At 51.6% G+C, this 21,124-nt stretch overlaps 3 protein-coding genes across 3 annotated transcripts in view; 1 reads left to right on the plus strand and 2 right to left on the minus strand.

Moving 5' to 3' along the window:
- The first annotated feature begins 6,738 nt into the window (after positions 1-6,738).
- On the plus strand, positions 6,739-14,983 carry Ppp2r5b (protein phosphatase 2 regulatory subunit B'beta). Its single transcript, XM_021151367.3, has 14 exons — positions 6,739-7,235; positions 7,650-8,117; positions 8,727-8,923; positions 9,908-10,009; positions 10,156-10,248; positions 10,376-10,506; positions 11,614-11,673; positions 11,774-11,882; positions 12,231-12,284; positions 12,350-12,400; positions 12,511-12,630; positions 13,433-13,560; positions 13,738-13,839; positions 14,217-14,983. The coding sequence occupies exons 2-14, from the start codon at positions 7,919-7,921 to the stop codon at positions 14,362-14,364; spliced, it is 1,494 nt and encodes a 497-aa protein (XP_021007026.1). The 5' UTR covers positions 6,739-7,235; positions 7,650-7,918; the 3' UTR covers positions 14,365-14,983.
- Positions 14,984-15,115: 132 nt separating this feature from the next.
- On the minus strand, positions 15,116-16,144 carry Gpha2 (glycoprotein hormone subunit alpha 2). Its single transcript, XM_021151366.2, has 4 exons — positions 16,126-16,144; positions 15,665-15,774; positions 15,397-15,581; positions 15,116-15,247 (listed from the first exon to the last, which is right to left on the minus strand). The coding sequence occupies exons 2-4, from the start codon at positions 15,762-15,764 to the stop codon at positions 15,146-15,148; spliced, it is 387 nt and encodes a 128-aa protein (XP_021007025.1). The 5' UTR covers positions 15,765-15,774; positions 16,126-16,144; the 3' UTR covers positions 15,116-15,145.
- A 1,955-nt stretch (positions 16,145-18,099) lies between these two features.
- The window catches only part of Majin (membrane anchored junction protein), a 39,406-nt gene continuing 36,381 nt past the window's right edge, over positions 18,100-21,124 (minus strand). The window contains exons 9-11 of the mRNA XM_021152160.2: positions 20,829-20,901; positions 19,845-19,953; positions 18,100-19,084 (exon numbers count right to left, since the gene is read on the minus strand). Coding sequence (XP_021007819.1) covers positions 19,039-19,084; positions 19,845-19,953; positions 20,829-20,901 — 228 coding nt within the window. The 3' untranslated portion in view covers positions 18,100-19,038. The remainder of the gene's footprint in view (positions 19,085-19,844; positions 19,954-20,828; positions 20,902-21,124) is intronic.

Genomic DNA, 21,124 nt, shown 5'->3' on the forward strand with positions numbered 1-21,124 from the left:
CCAGGCCGCGCCCCCGGACGCCCAACCACGCCCCCACGCTCGCTGCCATTGGTCATTGCGAAGGGCGAGGCCCACTGATTGGCCGCGGGAGGCGGAGCCTTGAAGAGCGAAAAAGGGACTGGGCTCTTTGCGAGATGAAATGCTCCCAACCGTAGTTTACGCTTGCGCGTAAATTCTGAGTGGGAGGACCTTTAACCTCCTTGCTACAAGCTGCGGAAAGGCTGCAACCGTAGGGCGACAGTCCGGGCCAGGAAGAGTGCGCATGTGCCGATTTGTCCACCTTTTTTTTTTTTTTTTTTAGGTGATTGGGAAGAATTTAAAGGAACAGTGACTCACCTAATTTGTAGACAAGCTTATCAGAGGAGTAAAGTCAGTGCGAATTTTGCAGTCTATCTTTTGGCAACAAATACACATTTGCACTTTATAAAACTTTTTTTTTTGAGACAAGCTTTTCAGTACTTGGCAGTTCTGAAACTCACACTGTAGTCCAGGCTGGCCTCGAACTCACAGGATCCTCTTGCCTCTGCCTCCCTATGATGGAATTTAAGGCGTGCATACACCATCACGCCCAGCCCTATGAAACTTGCTTTAGTCGCTTATCTTTTTTTCATTTGTTTGTTATTTTATCTATTTACATTTCTGTTTGTTTGTTTTTCGAGACAGGGTTTCTCTGTGTATCCCTGGCTGTCCTGGAACTCACTCTGTAGACCAGGCTGGCCTCGAACTCAGAAATCCACCTGCCTCTGCCTCCCAAGTACTGGCATTAAAGGCGTGCACCACCACTGCCAGGCATCTATTTACATTTCAAATGTTATTCTTCCCAGTTTTGCCTCACAAAACCCCTCTCCGCACTCCACCTAGCCGCTTATCTTATCCATTGTTGTTAACAACTCCCTAAAGAGGCACTATTTGTTTCCACTTTTCTTTTTTTCTTTCTTCCTCCTTGTTCTTTCCTTTTTTGTTTTTTGTTATTTGCTTTTTCCGAGACAAAGTTTCTCTGTGTAGCCTGGCTGTCCTGGAACGCTCTGTAGACCAGGCTATCCTTGAAATCAGAGATGCATATGCCTGTGCTTCTAAAATCTGGGATTGAAGGCACACACACACATATTTCTCTCCTTTTAAAAATTCTGTCAGGTCCCCAAGAAATTCCTTTTCCCAAATTCAGGCATTTAGAGAAAAGTGAGGATTCCCTCAGGGACATACAGCAGGCCATTCTCTGAATTCCAGGCTAGCCTAGTCTACAGAGGGAGTTCCAGAGCAGCCAGGGTTACACAGAGGAGCCGGGTCCTGCAGGGGTGGGGGTGGGGTGATAGTCCCTACTTGCTAAGAGGATCCCTTCTGCTTATCTCTGGCAAAAGGGACTGACTCACATCAATGTGAGTCTTCGGTGCCTAATGTATATCTATCAAGGTCCATGCTAACCTCTTGGGCTACCTGAGTCCCTACTCATAGGTACATGGTACAGAGTCATCCTGGCTGGCAGGCAGACCCTGTCCCCTAACCTCTCCAGCCCTGGAGGTTCACTTCTTTGCCCTCTTTGCTTTCTCTGCACCCCTACTCCTCTCTCTCCCTGCTCTGGACTCTTCCAGATGCCTCTGGCTGTTCTCTTCCTTGCATCCACAAGGAAGCCATGCCTTCTCCTCAGCTATACGTTTGAGTGGCCATGTCCTCATTTTCATTTGGTTTGCTAGTGTTCCCAATTTAAGAGGTAGAAAACAGGATTATGAAGGTTGGTTAGCCCATCACCAGGAAGGTCTTTTTCCCCTCTTCCCCTCCCATCTAAGGAATTCACAGCAGATTAAGGTCCCTCCCTTCTGCGGTCTGTTGAGGCCCTCACTGAAATGATGGCTTTTCATATGTCTAATCCTAAAATCAATTATTATTCAACTTCCCATAAACTGGGATCTCCTCTTTCCTACAGCCTGGCAGCTAAAAATGACCCCCACCCCCCTTTATGGTTTTTCAGGACAGGATTTCTCCTTGTGTGTCACAGCCCTGACTGGACACTTTCTGGATCCCACTTTGTAGACCAGGCTGGCCTCAACTCACGTGCCTTTGCCTCCCACCCAGGACACTACCACACCCAGCTCAGAGAGACCCTTTCTTTCTTTCTTTCTTTCTTTCTTTTTTTTTTTTTTTTGGTTTTTCGAGACAGGGTTTCTCTGTATAGCCCTGGCTGTCCTGGAACTCACTTTGTAGACCAGGCTGGCCTCGAACTCAGAAATCTGCCTGCCTCTGCCTCCCGAGTGCTGGGATTAAAGGCGTGCGCCACCACGCCCGGCCCTTTCTTTCTTTTTTTCTTTCTTTCTCTCTTTCTTTTATAAGATAATTATTTATTTATTTTATGTATATAAGTACACTGTAGCTGTCTTCAGACACACCAGAAGAGGGAATCTGATCACTTTACAGTAGCCACCATATGGTTGCTGGGAATTGAACTCAGGACTCTGGAAGAGCAGTCAGTGTACCTAACCACTGAGCCGTCTCTCCAGCCCTGAAAGACCCTTTTTAAAAAACAAACGAACAAACAAACAATGGCATAAGCAAAAGTCCTGGCTTAGGGAAGAGACTTGGCTTCTTCTCGGCTCTTGGTAAGTGATGGATCATTTCCCCACGGCCAGTGACGAGAGCCAATGCAAGGCAGATTAGATTATATTAAAAGCAGGTTTATTGGGAAGCTGCAATCAGGTGAATTCACTGGCCCCAAGGATTGAGGCCAGATGAGTCACCATAGGGCTGGGGGAAGGGGAAGAGAGGGGGGAGAGAGGAGGGGGAGAGAGCAGGGAGAGAAAGAGAAGAGAACGACCAAAATGTCTGGACTCTATAGGCAAGAGCCTCTAGGCTGGAAAGTTCAAGGTTGAGGGCAGGGTATGCCAGGAAGGAACTGAGGGATGCTGGCCTGGTCTGCTTTCCTGGGGTCCTAAGCCGAATGCGAATTGTTAATCTCTGAGCTTCAAGACCAGGTCTGACAGTTTGGGCTGCTCAAAAGCTGTAGTCAATAATCCCAGCACTCGGGAGGCAGAGGCAGGCGGATTTCTGAGTTCGAGGCCAGCCTGGTCTACAAAGTGAGTTCCAGGACAGCCAGGGCTACACAGAGAAACCCTGTCTCAAAAAAAAAAAAAAAAAAAAAAAAAAGCTGTAGTCAAGACTGGCCTTGAACTCCTAATCCTTGCTGTCATTTCTCATGGGTGCTGAAACTTCAGGCATGCTACTTCAGGCCCAACAGGAGATTCTATTTTTTTTTTTTTTTTTGGTTTTTCGAGACAGGGTTTCTCTGTGTAGCCCTGGCTGTCCTGGCACTCACTTTGTAGACCAGGCTGGCCTCGAACTCAGAAATCTGCCTGCCTCTGCCTCCCGAGTGCTGGGATTAAAGGCGTGCGCCACCACGCCCGGCTGAGATTCTATTTTTATTTTACCTATTCTTTTGTTTGTTATTTGTTGCTGTTTGGGTTGTTTTGTTTTTAGCAGTGTTGGGGAGTGAACCCAGGTCCTTGTACACACTAAACAAATACTCCCACTGGGCTATGACCTTGACTTGTTCACATCCTCCACCTTTCTGTTCCGATGGCAGCTCGACCGACCGCTCATTATGTAGTAGGGTCTTTAGAGAGCATCCAAGAGAAGAGAGAAACTCTCCAAGGCCCCATTCAAAGAGACAGAGTGATGGCAGCAGCCATTTTGAAAATGTTTATGGAGTGAATCAAGAGATCTGTCTGTCCTTGACAGGGTTGAGTAGTCCTGTGCTAGAAACTCCTCAAGAGGGGGCTGGCGAGATGGCTCAGTGGTTAAGAGTGCCAACTGCTCTTCCTAAGGTCCAGAGTTCAAATCCCAGCAACCACATGGTGGCTCACAACCATCCGTAATGAAATCTGATGCTCTCTTCTGGAGTGTCTGAAGACAGCTACAGTGTACTTACATATAATAAATAAATAAATAAATAAAAAAAGAAATTCCTCAAGCTAGAAATGCAGGTCAGACCGACAGGCATGGTGGCGCACGCCTTTAATCCCAGCACTTGGAAGGCAGAGGCAGGCAGATTTCTGAGGGGCTGTTTGAGGACAGCCAGGGCTACACAGAGAAACCCTGCCTCAAAAAAAAAAAAAAAAAAAATTGCAGGTCAGTTGGTAGAACATTAATCCCTGAGTTTGATCCCCAGAATGATTTGGGCTCAGTGACGCTAAATTTGTCATCACTGGGAAGTGGAGGCAAAAGAATCAAGTTGAAAGTTATCCTCTGTGCCATAAAAGGCTCAGGCCAGCCAGCTGGAGAGGTGGCTCAGAGGGTAAGAGCACTGACTGCTCTTCCAGAGGTCCTGAGTTCAAATCCCAGCAACCACATGGTGGCTCACAACCATCTGCAATGGGATCAAATGACCTCTTCTGGTGTGTCTGAAGACAGCAACAGTGTACTCATATAAATACAGTAAATAAAAAAAAAATTTTAAAGGCTAGTGGTCTCTGGGTTACCTGAGACCATTTATCAATCAACCAATCAATAAAATTAACTATAAATAAAAATCTTAAATTAACTACTACTACTAAAGTAGATGAAGTAGCTCACACCTGCAAGCCCAGCAACTGAGAAAGAGAAGCAGAGGGTTGGCTGTAAATCAACAAGCCTGGGCTACATTGTGAGCTTTAGGTAAGCCTGGGCTACAGAGTGAAATAACCAAACTGGTTGTCCTGCACTTTTAATCTCAGCACCTGCTAGTCAGAGAAAGGTTCTGTGGATTCCAGGCTGGCCTGGCCTACATTGTGAGTTCCAGGAAAAGCCAGGGCTATATAAAGAGACCCTGGGTCAAAATATACAAACTATGTAAGTATGTATACAGGGTGTGGTAATGGCACACCACACCCTGCATAAGAGGCAGAAACAGACAGATCTCTGTGAATTTGAGGCCAGCCTGGTCTGTATAATGAATTCCAATCTACAGTTTGTCCAATCTACAATTGTAAAGAATGAGCAAAAATATAAGAAGGTCACTCACAAATTCCAAGCAGTGAGTCCCAGGGCAGCTAGAATAACATCGGCACAGGCACACAGAAAGATATAAATAAATACAATGAAACTTTGCTAAGAGTAAGAGTATAAAAAGAATTAGGTATTGTGGCTTACAACTTTAATCCGAGCACTTGAGACGGAGAGGCAGGCAGATCTCTGAGTTTGGGGTCAGCCTGGTCTGCAGAGTGAGTTCCAGGACAGTCAGGGCTTCATAGAGAAACCCTGTCTCAAAACAAACAAACAAACAAACAAACAAACAAACACAACCCCCAAGTTTAAAAAGTATAAGAAAATACTTTTTAACCTTTTATCTTTCAATGGCTCTTTGAGAGTGAAAGTCTACTTCTGAGGTAAGTGGTAGAGCTCTCGCTCTGCTTGTGTGAAGCCTCTTATCTCATCCTCAGCATCAAAAATTAAAAATCCCAAAGCCACTTCCTTCCACAAGTTTTCTCCCTGCATCATCGAGGCCCCTGCCAGGCATGGGTGGCTCTGGGCAGCCTGGCCTGAACACTGCAGCCGAGTCTGTGGAGAGCACTACCGAGTCACAGGCAGCGAGGCATCCCTCCTGCCTTGGCCTCTGGGTTCTGGTCTGGAGGGTAGAGGCTCTGTAGGTCTGGCTTTCCCGGCTTATTATTAGGGAGTAAGGGGAAGGGAAGCCATGTCTGAGCCTTGGGGGTGGGCCAAGTGGTAGTTTAGAGGTTCCTGTTCCATCTGGCAGGTGAAGAACAGAGCAAAATGGGAAGTGAAGATCTGCTATCTCTGAGCAAAGGGAGTACTGTCTCTGGGTAGCCATCGCTTGATCTGGGTACCCATCCATTGAGGTGCTAAACTCTAGGCCGGTGGAACAATGTCCTCGATACAGGCTTTGGCTGTTTGTTGCTCTACGGTGGGCACTTAGGTAAATAGACTTCTTTTGCAGCACTAAGTGATCACCAGGGTTCATAAATGGGTGGGGCCAAAAAGCACCCCAAATCCCCCAACCTCATTGGTCTCTCTCTCTCTCTCCTGCTGCTCAGCAAGGACCAGTTTGTCACCCAGGTAAAACTTCGGGATAAAGGTCTCACAGTCATTGTAGGGAATAGAGTGCTGGCGACCAGGTACAATGAAGGGAGCCCGGGACTGCAGGCTGGGAACTTTTGGCCAGAATGCCAAACTCTTGGAATACAGCTGAGCCTTTGATACCCAGCAATGGGGTTTTGATCAAGAACTCCCCACTCTCCAAGGCACATCTTGGCACCAGAGGACCCGGGAGGTCCTGTGCCTTAGGATGGGGGCAGCTCCAGGGTAGCACCTTCTGCCCTCCTTGCTTTGGTATCCCAGGGCTGTCCCTTTAAACTACAGACCATGATGTCACCACGGACAGTAAGTGACAGGAGGGGCACTGCAGGCCCGGAGAATGGACTTCATTTCCCAAGAGCCTCTAGTGAACCACACCCCTCCCAGCAGGCGCTAATGCAAAGCCGACTGTTAACCCCTCCAACGCCGGATGCAAGGGGTTTTGTGAGTGTCGGGCTTCAGTCTGGGCTGAGTATGAGGAGCGAGGATGGCCTGAGGGACAGATGGCTCAGATCAAATTGTGGGCCTGGCACATCATGCTTGGTAGGACTCTGTCTTGCATTAGCAGGTTCCAACACCAGAGTCCTCTTCTTTCCCTACACAGTGTCCCTTCCAGAATTCGGGAGTCCAGTTCTGAGCTGAACTCTGCCCCACTCTGCTTGCAGGTTTTAAAATCCTCAGCTTTTCTCGGAAGTGCTGAGTTCCTCCCCTTGCTCCGAGGTTACCCGTAAAGTTCGGTTGCTTCCTTTAAGCAGAGTGGGGACTACATTTCCCAGAGGCCCCGAGTCCTCCCTGACGCAGCCCCCCCTAGCGGAGGGAGGTGCGGGCCGGGAGGGGGGAGGTGACTTGATGTCATCCTGAGCAGCTGGGCGGCGGGTGCCGGTGCGCAGCGAGCCGGGGCTCCCGCTGCGCTGCACCGCGCTGATCTGAGTCCCGAGATATCCCGAGGGTCGCGTGCTGCCGGGGCCCAGCCTAGAGCCCACCGAGTGCCCGACCCCTTTTGGGGCTGAGCTGGGGGCATGCTCCAGCACCCCCAGAGCCTGGGAGCGAACCCAGGAGCGCCGCCGCCCAGCCCCAGCGCCCCGAGCGGCGGAACCACCGCTAAGGACCCTTGAACCGTCATCTCTTCCACCGAGGCAACCTCTAGGGTCGGCGACCAAAGTCTGGGTTTCTGAGAAGTGAGTGTGTACCCCAATACCACATTGAGGTTTGGAGAGCAGGAAGGAGCGGGATATGGGGAGAGATGCTAGGGTCTGAAAGGGGGTGCACGAGAACAGGACCCTCATTTTTTGGGTGAGTGCACCGAGACGGGAGACATTAGTGGAGCTGGAGAGTCACACTGCTGTAAAGATCTGGGGATGCTAACAGAGTCCCCATCCTGAGTAGTAGCCATAGGCCGTATTTGGGGAGGGGCTACTTTAGAGCTTGGGCCTGGAAGAAGGGAGGGGCATGATTGCGCCCTTGTTTTGGGGTCTAGCGAGGGAAGGAGGGAAAAGAAGTAAGAGAGCAACTGCTCCACGCGGGCTGTCTTTGGAAAGAACCGACCTGCTCTCTGTGTCTCTCCTGCTGACCTTTCTAACCTGACTTCTCAGAAGAGCCAGCGTGGGAACCCTGACTGGAACTCTTCTGGATCCCCAGGAAAGACCTGAGCCATTGCCTTTCTACCTTACCTGCCCCCCCAGGACTGGGCAGCTGCCAGAGGCCCTGGGGGGGTCAGGACTGTGGTCGTGCCTCCCCCACCCCCCCTCAATATGCTGGACAGGATGGGACCCAGTTAGTGTGTGTGGCCTCATTCAACTTACTCCAGACCCACAAGGAGCCTCCTGGGCTCTGAAAGATTGACCCGTGTTGTCCACTGGCCATGGAGACGAAGCTGCCCCCTGCGAGCACCCCCACAAGCCCCTCCTCCCCAGGGCTGTCTCCAGTGCCACCACCAGACAAGGTGGATGGCTTCTCCCGCAGGTCCCTCCGCAGGGCCCGGCCCCGTCGCTCACACAGCTCTTCTCAGTTCCGCTATCAGAGCAACCAGCAAGAGCTCACTCCACTGCCCCTGCTCAAAGGTGAGCTGTTGTTGGTTGCCAAGGTACCCAGAAGGAAGCAAGGTAGGGGAGGACCAAGGGAGAAGCAGCGGGCTGGTAGAGTTTGGATCTCTTTTAGGCTAGGAACTCCATTGGAACTGACCCCCAATCTCCAGGCCTCTGCTGACGCATGGCCTGACTGGCCTGTCATCTCTGGAGGTGGGGCATCTGGAAGTGGTGCCAGGGGCAGGCAAGGGCCAAGGGTGGGGCACACAGCCTAGGTTTCAGGAGGCTCCTATCAGTCCAGCCAGCTGCCTAGGTCCTGGGATAGGTGTTTGGCTTGATTCTCTGTGATCACTAAATCCCACCCCCCACTTCCTGGCCCGCTTTCTACTTTTGGCTCCATGTGTTGAGGGAGGTAAGTGGCTGGGGAGGGGTGGGGAATGCTTGCATATCCAGAGAGGACCACTTTTTCCCCTCAGCCTCCCGGTAGTGAAGGATGGGACTAGAACTGTTTGCTAGCTGTACCAGAGTACCTTGTATGGGGGCAGCTGAAGCTTCCTGGAAAGTCAGCCTGAGGGAGGTGGAGATCCATCCCGTCCAGAGCCCTTGGCGGCTTGATCCAGGAGGTCTCCCTGTCCCTCCCCCCAGATGTGCCAGCCTCTGAGTTGCATGAATTGCTGAGCCGGAAACTGGCCCAATGTGGGGTGATGTTTGACTTCTTGGACTGTGTGGCTGACCTCAAGGGGAAGGAGGTGAAGCGTGCAGCCCTCAATGAACTGGTGGAATGTGTGGGGAGCACCCGGGGTGTGCTCATCGAGCCCGTCTACCCAGACATCATCCGCATGGTAAGCACTGCCCAGCCTAGGGAACAAGAATTCTCTCATGCTACTTCCGGGACCCCTGTGGGAAGAATCAACCCTTCAGCGTGGTCGCAGGCGCCGTGCTCCCATTTCCACTGGGTCTCACTGCTGCCCGACACCTTCTCGGGATTTCCTCTCCCTGTTGTCCCTATACTTGAGTGAGCTGGGCCTAGGGTACTTGTCCTCCGGGCCACTTGTCTTCCATGGTCTGACTCAGGCATGGGCTATTCTAAGAAACTCTCTCGCCCAGTCTGATCAGAAATGCTTGGGCTCTGAATGCCTGGGCTGTCCACTGCTTTCAACCTTACCATCACTGCTGAACCACATCCACACACGGATGTGTCAAGCCATCCTTAGGTCTCCAGCCCTTGGCTTGCATGAGCTTGAAGATTGTCCAGAGAAGCAAGTTGCCTGCTGGGGAGTGGGTCAGTCCAGAATTGGATGAGGGCTGGTGGTAAAACTCAGTGCAAGGCCTCAGGTTCAAGCTCCATGTGCTCATTGTACTTAGAAAGTGCTTGGCCCGGGGGAGGGTATGGGGGACTTTTGGGATAGCATTAGAAATGTAAATGAGGAAAATACCTAATAAAAAAAATTAAAAAAAAAAAAAAGTGCTTGGCCATGCTAGGCAGTGGTGGCTCACACCTTTAATCCCAGCACTTTGGAGGTGGAGGCAGGTGGATATCTGAGTTTGCAGTCAGCCTGGTCTACAGAGAGAGTTCCATGATAGCCAGAGCTCTGTTCCACAGATAAAACCCTATCTCAACAAACAAAAACAAGACAAGACAAAACAAAGACAAAGAAAATAAGTGCTTAGCCTGATGTTGCGTGCCTGTAATCCTAGTTACATAGAAGGCAGAGGCAAGAAGGCCACAAACTCATTACCTGTCTGGGATATAGAGAACTTCAAGAGTTCCCAAAACTCCTGTTTCTATGGGCTCATCCTTAAAAACCCTCCCTTTCCCCTACTAGATATCAGTAAATATCTTCCGGACCCTGCCACCCAGCGAGAACCCTGAGTTTGACCCTGAAGAAGATGAGCCCAACCTTGAGCCTTCGTGGCCACATCTGCAGGTGTTAAGGGCTGGGGAGCAGGTTCTGCATTTCAGAGTAGATTGGAGAGCTGTGGGAGACCCTGACGGTTGCCTGAGAGCTGCAGGGTAGGGGAAGTGGGACAAGCTGTAGCCAAACTCACTGTTTGCTCTGTCTCCCACCCCCAGCTGGTATATGAGTTTTTCCTGCGTTTCTTGGAGAGTCCAGATTTCCAGCCCTCTGTGGCCAAGAGATACGTGGATCAAAAGTTTGTCCTAATGGTGACTTGGGGAGCCCAGGCTGGGTGGTACCATACAGCAGGCACATGCCATCTGAGGGACATGGGATAGGATGCAGAGAAATGGGTTGACATCTGGCTTTATCTTACCCTGACCCTCGGTCCTGCAGCTCCTGGAGCTGTTTGACAGCGAGGACCCCCGGGAGCGTGAGTACCTCAAGACCATCTTGCATCGGGTGTACGGCAAGTTCCTGGGTCTCCGGGCCTACATCCGCAAACAGTGCAACCACATCTTCCTCCGGTGCGTTGCTCTGCCTGCCCAGAAGAGATCTGGGAGGGAGGCGGGGAAGAAGGGACCTGCTGAGCTGCCCAGGCTGTTTGTTTATCAAGTTCTGGGTGTGCAATGTAGTATTGATTATATGAAGCCTGTGAAATCAGAGAATAAGTATTCATTTCCATTTACAGAGGAGAAAATAGAGGCCAAATGAGAATACTGTAGGAAGACAGAAGCCAGTTAAGCAGTTTAGAGGGACCAGGGTAGCCAGGAGGGATGTAGGATCTTATCAGCCTGGCCTATAATGACCCAGAGAAATTCTTTCTACACACATGTTCTGAACACCACATCCACTGGACATGGGGCGCCCCTGTGACTGAGTAGTTGAGACCATGGCTGTCTTTTGGAGTTTGGTTCCAGGATTTGGGTGAACTTGGGCAAGCCCTTGAAGTTCTCCTCTTGCTTCATCCTTTGAAGTGGGCACATGGCCTGTGCTAATGTGGGGCCATTCTCCAGATGAAGCCAGCTGGGCCTCCAAGGTACCTGGTGTAGCTCCTGGCCTGAGATGGGGCCTCTGAAACATTAGCTGTTGTTCCTAGTGATAAACTAGAAGAGCCCTGACCCATGTTCTTCAGAAGCTCAGAGCCCATTAGCTTCCCCACTTATTAACTTTGAGGTGAGTAGCCTTTAGCTACAGAGCCTCAACTTCATCTCTGTAATGGCTTTCCTAGGCCCTCCTCCTAGGGGGAGCTTGAGAATTACAGTGCAGGGTAGAGGTGTTTGCCTTTGCTTTGGTTGACTGCATGACAGTTGAAAGACCTAGGCTGGGTGCCTGCTGACTGGCTGGACATTGGGTAAGGAGTGCTAGGGACCTGAAGGAGTGAGCTGGGGCTATCTCAGGGAAGAGATGCTGAGCTGGGACTGACAGTGGCTAAGATGCCTGGTCTGGGAAAGATATTTTGCAGGTGGATGTGGACTCAATGGGGGCTGGTTTGGGGCATCAGGAAGGGAGTACTCCTGTGGGGACAGTTGGACAGTTGTGTGGGCTGAGTCAGGATTGCTGGCAGGATGGGTGATGGAGAGCTGGACCTGTCCCAAAGCTCCCCCCCTCCAGAGTCATCTGTTCTGCTGCAGGTTCATCTACGAGCTGGAGCACTTCAATGGTGTAGCTGAGCTCTTAGAGATCTTAGGAAGGTAATTCTCCCCGGGCCTTGGCTGGAGCTGGGGTTTCTGGTAGCAGGGACTGGGGGCCTGCTTGGCTGAGCCCTGCTCCTCTTTTCTGTCCACTCCAAAGCATCATCAATGGCTTTGCGCTACCCCTGAAGACCGAGCACAAGCAGTTCCTGGTTCGAGTCCTGATCCCCTTGCACTCTGTCAAGTCACTATCTGTTTTTCATGCTCAGGTGAGCCCAGGCCTGGCCTTGTAGCAGCAGCAGCAGCAGCATTTGCAGACACTCAGGGCTGACTGCAGGGCCAGGAAGTCAACTTGACACTTACTGGATCCTGTTCTCACCCCTGAGGCCCTACTATTTCAATGTCCTCTACCTGAGAGCTGACCTCACACACCAGCCCTTCAGCACTCAGAGCGGGTGCCTTGTAGGTCCAGGGCAGCAGTAGTAAGTGCTCAGGGAACAGGAGTGTGAAGGCAGTACTGAGCAGATGTCTGGTCCTGGCACCATGTCCTAGGCAGCTAGTTCTTGGCTCCTGGCCCCTCCTGACCTTGGCTACTTCTTTCCACCCTGGCCCTGCAGCTGGCATACTGTGTGGTGCAGTTCCTGGAGAAGGATGCAACCTTGACAGAGCATGTGAGTACCTTGGAGGGAAGGTGGGACCCTCACTCTTCGGGTCTGACCCCTTCTCCCTCCTATAGGTTATCCGGGGGCTTCTCAAATACTGGCCTAAAACCTGCACCCAGAAGGAGGTATGAAGGGCTCTCACAACCCTGACAGTAGTGGGGAGGGCTCAGCTTCCAGAAGGCGAGCAGGTGTGTACTTTAGGGGAATGTGAGCTGCTGCCCTGCCCTCTCTCCAGGTGATGTTCCTGGGGGAGATGGAAGAGATTCTTGATGTCATCGAGCCCTCCCAGTTTGTGAAGATCCAGGAGCCCCTCTTCAAGCAGGTGGCTCGCTGTGTCTCCAGCCCCCATTTCCAGGTATGTGACAAAGGGAGGTGGGATCAGGGCAGGAGCACAGCTTGGCAAGGATTCTCAGTTGCCCTAACAGAGCCCCTTCTCCTCTCAGCTTTTCTTCTAGCCCTAGGCCTGATAACAGGGAGATGATGGATGGCCTTGGGGTCATGAGCCCTGGGGCCAGACTTCAGATATATATCTCACTGGCTTCGAGCCTTGGGACTCACTTATCTAAGTCTAAGTGGGTTTCCATGACTATAAAATGGGCCAACAATAGACCCTTCATGTTGACAGGAGCAAGAGCTCATAGTTGTAAACACACCAGGGAAACTGACCCAAAGTGGGCTGCAGAATTGTCAGCCCCTCTCCTTCTTTCTTGGTAACTCCAGACTTCACCGGTCCCTACTTTCTGGCCAGAAGGTTCAGTTCCCCATGCTGTTCTATGCTCACTCCCATCCCTAGGAGCCATAACCGGGTGGAAGTTTGTTCTTCCTCGTGATGGCTCTGGTATTTCACTTTTAAAACACCTGACAACAGCTGGCGGAGACGGGTGCTCTCACCCCACTCCCACAGCAGACAACCAAGGCCAAGAAGCTGAATGCCTGGCATGGCCACACACGTGCAGTGGGCTCTAGAGGAGTCAGGACTACCCGTCTGGAAAGCCAGGGCCTTTTCTCTCCTCCATTTGATTTCTCCAGTGGGTCAGATAAGCCCTCAGGGTGGGGTGTGGAGGTTAGGGGATCTGGGTTCGAAGGTAAGGAGAAAAAACAGACTTTGCACATCCAAAAGTCACTCCCAGGCCCTCTTTCCTGCCTCACCTGCCCAGGTTGCAGAGCGGGCTCTGTATTTCTGGAACAATGAGTACATCCTGAGCCTCATTGAGGACAACTGCCACACTGTGCTGCCTGCGGTATTTGGGACCCTCTACCAAGTGTCCAAGGAGCACTGGAATCAGTGAGTGCCCGAGCTTTCCTCCCCCTTGGAGATAACACCACAGCTAGTGCAGCCCCTGGGGCTCTCCTAGCTGTGAGCAAATGTTGGGATGTCAGAGGGAGGTGAAAGCAGGGAGGAGAATGGGCAGTGCTCTGGGACCATCTCATGAATCTCTTCACACTCTCTTTGCTATGTCAGAACCATCGTGTCCCTGATCTACAACGTGCTCAAGACTTTCATGGAGATGAACGGAAAGCTGTTTGACGAGCTCACAGCCTCCTACAAGCTGGAAAAACAACAGTGAGTACCGGGTGGGGGGCTAGCCACTGAGGAGGGACAGAGAAGAGGGAATCAGGCGCTCAGGCTGCAGGGAGAATGGAGAGGACCTATCCGGGTGTGCTCCCGCCCATCCTGTGTCTGTCCTGTGTGAGTGCGCTGCCCGTGGCACCCCAGCCACTCTTTTCAGCACCCATGCCCACTGGCTGCCAGCTCCCCTGTACCGATTGATGCCTCAGTCAGGACAGCTCAGGACCCAGTTTTTCCTCTCCTTTCTCTCCTCACATCTCTAAGCTGAGGGTTCCCATGGAGTCCTAATCACTTTACAGTGGGGTGACAGTGAAGGAGGTTAGACAGCTGGCAGCCAGAAGAGGAAGAGCTGCCTCACCCTCTCTCCCCAGGGAGCAGCAGAAGGCCCAGGAGCGGCAGGAGCTATGGCGAGGCTTGGAGGAACTACGGCTACGCCGGCTACAGGGGACCCAAGGGGCCAAGGAAGCCCCTGTCCCACGGCCTACACCCCAGGTGGCTGCCAGTGGGGGTCAGAGCTAGATACACCTAGAACAGGAGACGCTAAACCCAGAGCTATCAGCCCCTCCATCCCTCTGCCCAGGGGCCCAGAGAGGCCCACGCCTCCCCGTGGCCTTGCCGGAGTGGCTCTAGGACTCCCTACCAGCCCCGTGGGAACAGCTTTCACGGAGGGGGAAACAAGAAGGCAAGATGGTAGTCTTGGCAGCAGAACTCTCAGGCCTTTGTGGCAAGATTCTGGCAAGACTAGACCAGGGCAAGTATGCGACTGGGAAGCTGCCATCAGGGATCCTCCCCTGCCCTACACAGTCAGGCTCCAGGCAGCAGCTAGGCCTCTACCCCTGCTCCTGGCCTGGGGCATGGACACTCAGCGCCTGGCCAGGGCCTTCCTCATCCCCACTGTGGGGGCACAGTCTATTTATTCTGCCCAGCTCACCCTCAACAAGACCTTGTCCAGGGACATCCTCCTGTCCTCTCCCTGGCCCTGACTCCCTTATCCCCTTTTTATTTATTGGGCAGGGGGAGGGGTGAGGGCACAGGCAAGAAGATTCACATTGTCCTGGGGTGAGGGGGGAGGTCACAGTAATCATGGTCTGCCCCCTTCACCTGGCTGGGGGCAGACTTAATAAAGAGCGAAACTCAAGCATTGCTTGTTTTATTGAGGACAGGAGAGAAGGAGAACGTAGCAAGGAGACTGCTGAGTGGGCCAACCCCATCTTCACAGACGATAAAGAGGGTCAGAGCCCTGAGTTTGAGAGACCCATGACATGTCAGTGGCAGGACTGGAGCCTGAGCCCTTCTGGGACTAGTAGCGGGAGAGACGGCACATATCACACTGGCAGGCCCTGGCAGTAAAAATCTCAAGCTCCCCACGCTGGTTCCCCACGCACTGCAGCCACACCCTCACCTGTTGGAGGAGGACCCAAGTTTGTTCCCATTCCGTCCCACCCTAGGGCCCCACCCTCACGCCCCCCCCATCAGGTTCGAACCCCTGGGTCCCCACCCTCATGCCCCATAAGGTTTGGGCCCCTGGGTCCCCACCCTCACGCCCCTTACCTTTTTGAGGCTGCTGATGGTGCAGCACTGGGAGGCAGAGGTGATGTTGTGCCGATAGCCACTGGCCACCAGCACAGAGTACCGGGAAGGGAAAGCACTAGACTCACAGTGTCCTACACAGGCCTGTGCCACGTGGGAGCCCTGGCAGGTGCCAAGGCGATCACTGCGCACTGTCACATTGAAGGCTGGAAGCAGAGAAGGGAGCAGCCGGTGAAGGCCGTGCTGGCCGGGTTACCCGTCCATCCACTCCCCAAGCAGAGTTACTCACGGTGCAAGTGGCAGCCTGGGATGGCTGCCTCCGGGCCATGCCCTTCAGTGACTGCCAGGCCCAGCAGGCAGAGGAGCAAGACTCGTGGTGCCATGGGCATCTGCAAAGGACTGGGTGGGAAGGGGAGTCTTTGAAGCTGTGCCTCTCCACCAGCAAGCCAGGCTTCTGGGTCTCCTTATTGGTGAGGTGTGCTGGGTAGTGGTCTTTATCATCTCTGCCTTTGGTAGGAATGTTGGGGGGGTGTTGCTTCCCTGCCTCAGCTACTCTGGAAGGGTGTGAATAGCCACTTATATGTCATCCTTCTATGCAGACTCTCCTCTGGAATGTCCTCACCACCTGGGGTACATACCAGTTCCCCCATCTACTTGCCACTTTGGCTACAAGGCCCTGGCCCACCACCCCACCCTCCCTGGCTCCACCCCTCCCTCCCTGGCCCCACCTCCTCAGCTTCAGCAGCTTACCAGTCCAACAGCAACTGAAGACTCCTGGTGCCTCCTGCTGGTCTCCAAACTGGAGCTGGCTCTCCAGGCTTTTATTTGCTGGTGTTTTAGAGCCCCGCCCTCCCAGATATCAGCTTTCAGGCCCCTCCTAGCCTGAAGCCTCGGGCACAGTCCCACCTGGACATCAGGATCTGAGGTTTCTTCAGAATGCAGTCTCCACTGACATTTCCCTGCTGTCTAGTGCTGAATACTAGAGGGAGTGAGGCAGGCCCAGGAGTGGCCCAGTGTGACCTGTGGGCAGCTGGATTTTCTTCACCCTCTGTGAGCCTAGGCAGGACTCTTACCTGATCAGCCATTCTCTGTCGAAAAACTACTATGTCTTTTAGTGATTGCAAAGGAATGGGGCTGAAAATCAACTTTTTTTTTGTTTTTGTTTTGTTTTGGAGACAGGGTTTCTCTGTGTAGCCCTGGCTGTCCTGGAACTCACTCTGTAGACCAGGCTGGCCTGCTCTACAGAAATCCGCCTGCCTCTGCCTCCCGAGTGCTGGGATTAAAGGCGTGCGCCACCACCGCCTGGCTTTCAACTTTTTCTTAAAAGACCATCTCATACCTCCCAGGGGCGACCTTGACCTTGGTCTTCCTTCCTCCTCCTCCTAAGCCCTGGAATCACAGGCAGGAGCCACCATATTCATACAGTTCTTGCTATGCTGGGGTCGAGCCCAGGGCCTTATGAATGCTAAGGAGGGATTCCACCAGTGGAGTTACATTCCCAGTCCAAGATCAAGATTGCTTTGTTCAAGGGCACCTAAGCTGTGCTTGCTGGCAGACTAGGGGTAGGGCCATTTCGGTCTCCTGGAGTCCTGGGAGTGCTTTCTTATCATGTGGCTGGTTGCAGAGTAGAATTCTGAGCTAGAAAGTCTCCCTAGTCCCTGGAATAGCAGGCTCCAGTCTACATTAAAAGCAGAGCTGGACTCCAACCTCAGTGTCTCTGTTGAGTCGAACTCTGCTTATAGAGGAAAGGCTCCCTACTAAAAGTCACATTCACATATCATACTATGGATATGGTGCTAAGTTACACCTAGGACAAGAATGTGACAGGTTGAGGGCTGTGGGTGTGGTTCCGTGGCAGAGCGCTTGCCTGGAAGCTTAGGGTTCTGGGTTCCATGCATTTTTGGCACCATAAAACAAGCAAGCAAGCAGTAACAAAGCCCTTAGTCAACATTAGCTGGAGGTTGAGTGAAGAAGCACCCAGACCAAGGTCTGTAGTGATTATAGGCAGCCCCGCTTAGACTACTCACCTGCTTAGAAGAGTGGGGCAACCCATAGCTGCCAGAGCTCGAGGGCTCCTCAGAGCTTTCCAAATCCTACCTCTCACTTTGCAGATAATCAGAAGGGGTAGCAGAGGTTCTTATGTTAGCTGGTCCCTGTCAGCACGGGCACGCAGATCTCCAGGCTCCGGAGCTGTGTCCCTCAGCAGCAGCAGTCAGTGAAGTTATGCTCCGTCGGGATTATAGAACAAATGTAGGAAACAGGGTTTGGGAGAAACTGATATACCCACGTCGCTCACCCCCATCCCTACACCCTTGCTCGCCTTTAGCGTCCCCTGTTCAGGCTCCAGATCCTGGGTTGTCTGGCTCCCCAGAGCACCCTACTTCTTCCTTTTCCCTATCAAAGGTAGAGACAGCCAAGCAAAGGGACTCAGAGGGACCCAGCACTTTAGACCCAGGCTTCCCAGTAGGAACTCTGTGGCATGCGACAGAGAAATGGCTGTATAAAGACCAGGGGTAGTCCATTCTAATATTGAACCTTACTAAAAGTTAAAAAGCTAAAACGAGTTTTCCTAAATTCCCACCCATTATTGTTTTGGTTCTCTGAAGTCACGTAAGTCCAAGATGGGTCTCTAGATGGCCTGGGTGAAGAAAGGGCCTAACCAGCACTGGCTGCCCTTACACTAGCTGCCTGTGTTCCTGTCAAGGTCCCTGAGGGAGCACTTCACATTCAAAGCCCTATCCTTTGGGGCAGTGGAGTGGCACTCAGGCCAGTGAACCTTGTGTGACCTTATTCCCTGATCCCTGATAAAGGACTCTAAGAGCTTCGGGCAGGTATACAGCTCATGTGGTTCACCAAGCAACAACACGAGACTGGAGGTGGGGGAGGCCCATGAACGCTTCTCTGTTCTCTCTTATGCTCTAGCTTGCCAAGTTCAATCAATGACCCGCCATGAGCAGTCACTGGCATTAGAGTCCCAAGTATTAGAGACAAAAGGCTTAAACCTCAGGGCAATAGAATTCTTTATAGTGTTTTATTTACTTATTTATTTTGAAGTTTTTAATAAAAGTACATTTTATTCTGTGTGGGGCATATGCCATGGTGCACATACATGGAGGCTGAACTCAGGCTGTCAGGTCTGGCTGCAGATGCTTTATCATCAAGACGCTTTTCTGGCCCTTCTCAGTATTGTTTTGTTTTGTTCTTCCGATTATGAGGGTGCAGGGTGTGCGGGGCGTAAGTTTCTGCAGAGGCCAGAAAGCGCCAGGCCATCCTGATAGAGCTGGAGTTACAGGTTGCTTGCTATGGGCACTGAGAACCAAACTCAGGCCCTCTGCAATATCAGTGTGCATTCAATTACCATCTCGCTAGCCTCGAGCTTAGTGGTTTGGATAGGAAACACCAAAGGCAAACAACAGGATAAACTCATGTGAGGACCCAGTGTGGCACCCTTGTCCCCGTGACCGTGACCGGGGTCAGGAGAAAAGGATGGCCCATGGGAGTGCACTGGGAGCAGAGGCACAGACTGAAGCCAGCCTGGGCTGTATACAATAACACTTGTCTCAAAGTAAATGCAAGAGAGGTGTGGTAGCTCCGGGAGTTACTGCAGGAGGACATCTCTTCTATGCTGACCCCTGCCCCACGCGTGCTGTGGTCCTGGAAAGCTCACTGACCGCTCTTCTTGAAGAAGTACCGGAATGGGAAGAGAGCACTACAGGATGCAAGCAGAGGGGTCTGAGAGTGAGGAGGTCGCTCCCTTCCCCCTGGTTCCCATTAGTGCTTCATTAGCCAGGGCATTTTGCTCTGGGGAACCACTGAATGGAAACCCAAGTCCAAAACAGCATTTGAGAAGGCACCTAAATTAGATTATCCCCGGAAGAGGGAAATAAAGGAGAAAGAATTGCAGCAGGATGGCTGAGCTCTAGGTAGACAAAGATTTGCTCAGTGTCCTTTGCAGAAAGGATTCTGAACACACACGTAGGTTTGGACAGGAGAGTGAAAGCATTCTGGACTCCAAATCATCTGAATGACCCAAGAAAGATAGACGGTTCTGTTCAACCAACATTTGTGAAACAGGCCTTACGTGGGCGTCTCAGGGTGCAAAGAACTGCATAAATGAAGAAAGAGCAGAGCAGCCTAAGCTCAAAACCCACCACGGCTACAAAGTGAGACCCTGTCTTAAAAGAAGGAAACCTGGTATGGTGACGCATGCCTTTAATCCCAGCACTCGGGAGGCAGAGGCAGGAGGATCTCTGTGATAACACAGAGACCTTGTCTCAAACACAAAACAAAACAGAACAAAAGTCCAGTCTTTTGACTCAGGTCCTTGCCCTCAGTCCCATTCCCGACATCTGTCTTTGATACAACTGAGACACTCCAGTGAAGAGCCTCCTTCCCTATCCCCCTCCAAGACTCAATGAAGCAATGAGCCCAGACACTGCTTTGCAGCTTGGTGGCGACAACTGTCTTACCTTAGAAACCCCAAGAAGCCTCTGACTCCTGGCTCTTTCAGGGGTGGTGGACTGCTATGTTGCAGTGGAGGGACAACTAACCCTTGCAGGCCATGCCCCAAGGTAGCATCTGTAAGGAAAACACTCAGGCAGGGAAGTGATGCTGGCCCACGGACTCCTTGATCTAAGTAAGAGGAGATCACAGGGCAGGCTCACACACCAAAAATTATTTAGCGCCAGGTGAATATTTGCTCTGACTTTTCCAATTTCATCTCTGCTCAGCAAAGTTCTATTCTGACCTTGGCATATTTTCAAAGTCAGGCTTGAGATATTTATACAGCTCAAGTCTCAGACATCCACCAGAGCTAACATGTTTCCACAGGAAACCACAACTTGTCCAACAATTCAGAGGGGCACATCCTGCATCTGGATAACTGCATCCCACTCCGTGTCCTTACTCGGGGTAACAGATCCGAATGCTGGAAGGTTGTTCCTCTACGGGCATCCCTAGACCAGGCAGAGCATCTGTCTATACCTTGAGTTTATTTATTTGTTTTTGAGACAAAATTTTATGCAACCCGGGCCAGCCTCTAGCTTGGTTTTTAGTAAACCTTTGGAGTTTTAGGATTGCTAGGGATTGTCCCTAGACTTTGTGCAAGTAAATTCAGTATTTTACCAACTGAGCTGCAGCTCCAGCCTCTGGCCACTCGATCTCAATGCTGATGCCCCAGGTACAGGTAAAGAGAAAGTGCTTCCCAGAAATAGTTCCTCAACTGCACAGAAGGGGGCCACACCCCTTCCAGCTTTCCTTTGAAACCTTCCACTTTATTAGAAAATGTTTTGGAATTTCTGGGCTACTGAGTTCAATGTCAGAAGCAGGGGGTGGCTGGACATGGTGGCTCCTGCCTGTAATTTCAGAGTGCAGGAGGCTAAGGCAGGAGGAGGTTCAAGAAGCAAGAACTTGTCTCAAAGAACAAAATCAAACAAGAATCTCCCCAAACTTACCCTGTTCCTTGACAGCAATGGCATTAGAAGCTGGGGTATCCTGATATTCCTGCTGGGCTTCTTCGTCCCTGCTCTGTTAAAAAAACAAAAAACAAAAAACAAAACACTCAGGAGGCAGAGGCAGGTGGATTTCTGAGTTCAAGGCCAGCCTGGTCTACAAAGTGAGGTCCAGGACAGCCAGGGCTACACAGTGAAACCCTGTCTCGAAAAACCAAACCAAACAAACAAAAAACCAAACCAAAACAACAACAAAAAACCAAATAAAACAAACAGAAAAGACCAAGGATAAAATCAAT

The sequence above is a fragment of the Mus caroli genome, unplaced genomic scaffold (assembly GCF_978045245.1).
Source record: "Mus caroli unplaced genomic scaffold, Mus_caroli_1 scaffold_20, whole genome shotgun sequence".
NCBI classification, from domain to species: Eukaryota; Metazoa; Chordata; class Mammalia; order Rodentia; family Muridae; genus Mus; species Mus caroli.

Excerpts from the sequence above, each read along its gene's own strand:
- Ppp2r5b (XM_021151367.3), top strand. The coding sequence starts at position 7,919 with ATGGAGACGAAGCTGCCCCCTGCGAGCACCCCCACAAGCCCCTCCTCC. Across the intron at positions 10,249-10,375 it reads ATCAAAAGTTTGTCCTAATG|CTCCTGGAGCTGTTTGACAG; the intron begins GTGACTTGGGGA and ends TCGGTCCTGCAG. Across the intron at positions 11,674-11,773 it reads CTCTTAGAGATCTTAGGAAG|CATCATCAATGGCTTTGCGC; the intron begins GTAATTCTCCCC and ends TCCACTCCAAAG.
- Gpha2 (XM_021151366.2), bottom strand. The coding sequence starts at position 15,764 with ATGCCCATGGCACCACGAGTCTTGCTCCTCTGCCTGCTGGGCCTGGCA. Across the intron at positions 15,582-15,664 it reads CCCAGGCTGCCACTTGCACC|CCTTCAATGTGACAGTGCGC; the intron begins GTGAGTAACTCT and ends CTCTGCTTCCAG. Across the intron at positions 15,248-15,396 it reads CCATCAGCAGCCTCAAAAAG|GTGAGGGTGTGGCTGCAGTG; the intron begins GTAAGGGGCGTG and ends CTCCTCCAACAG.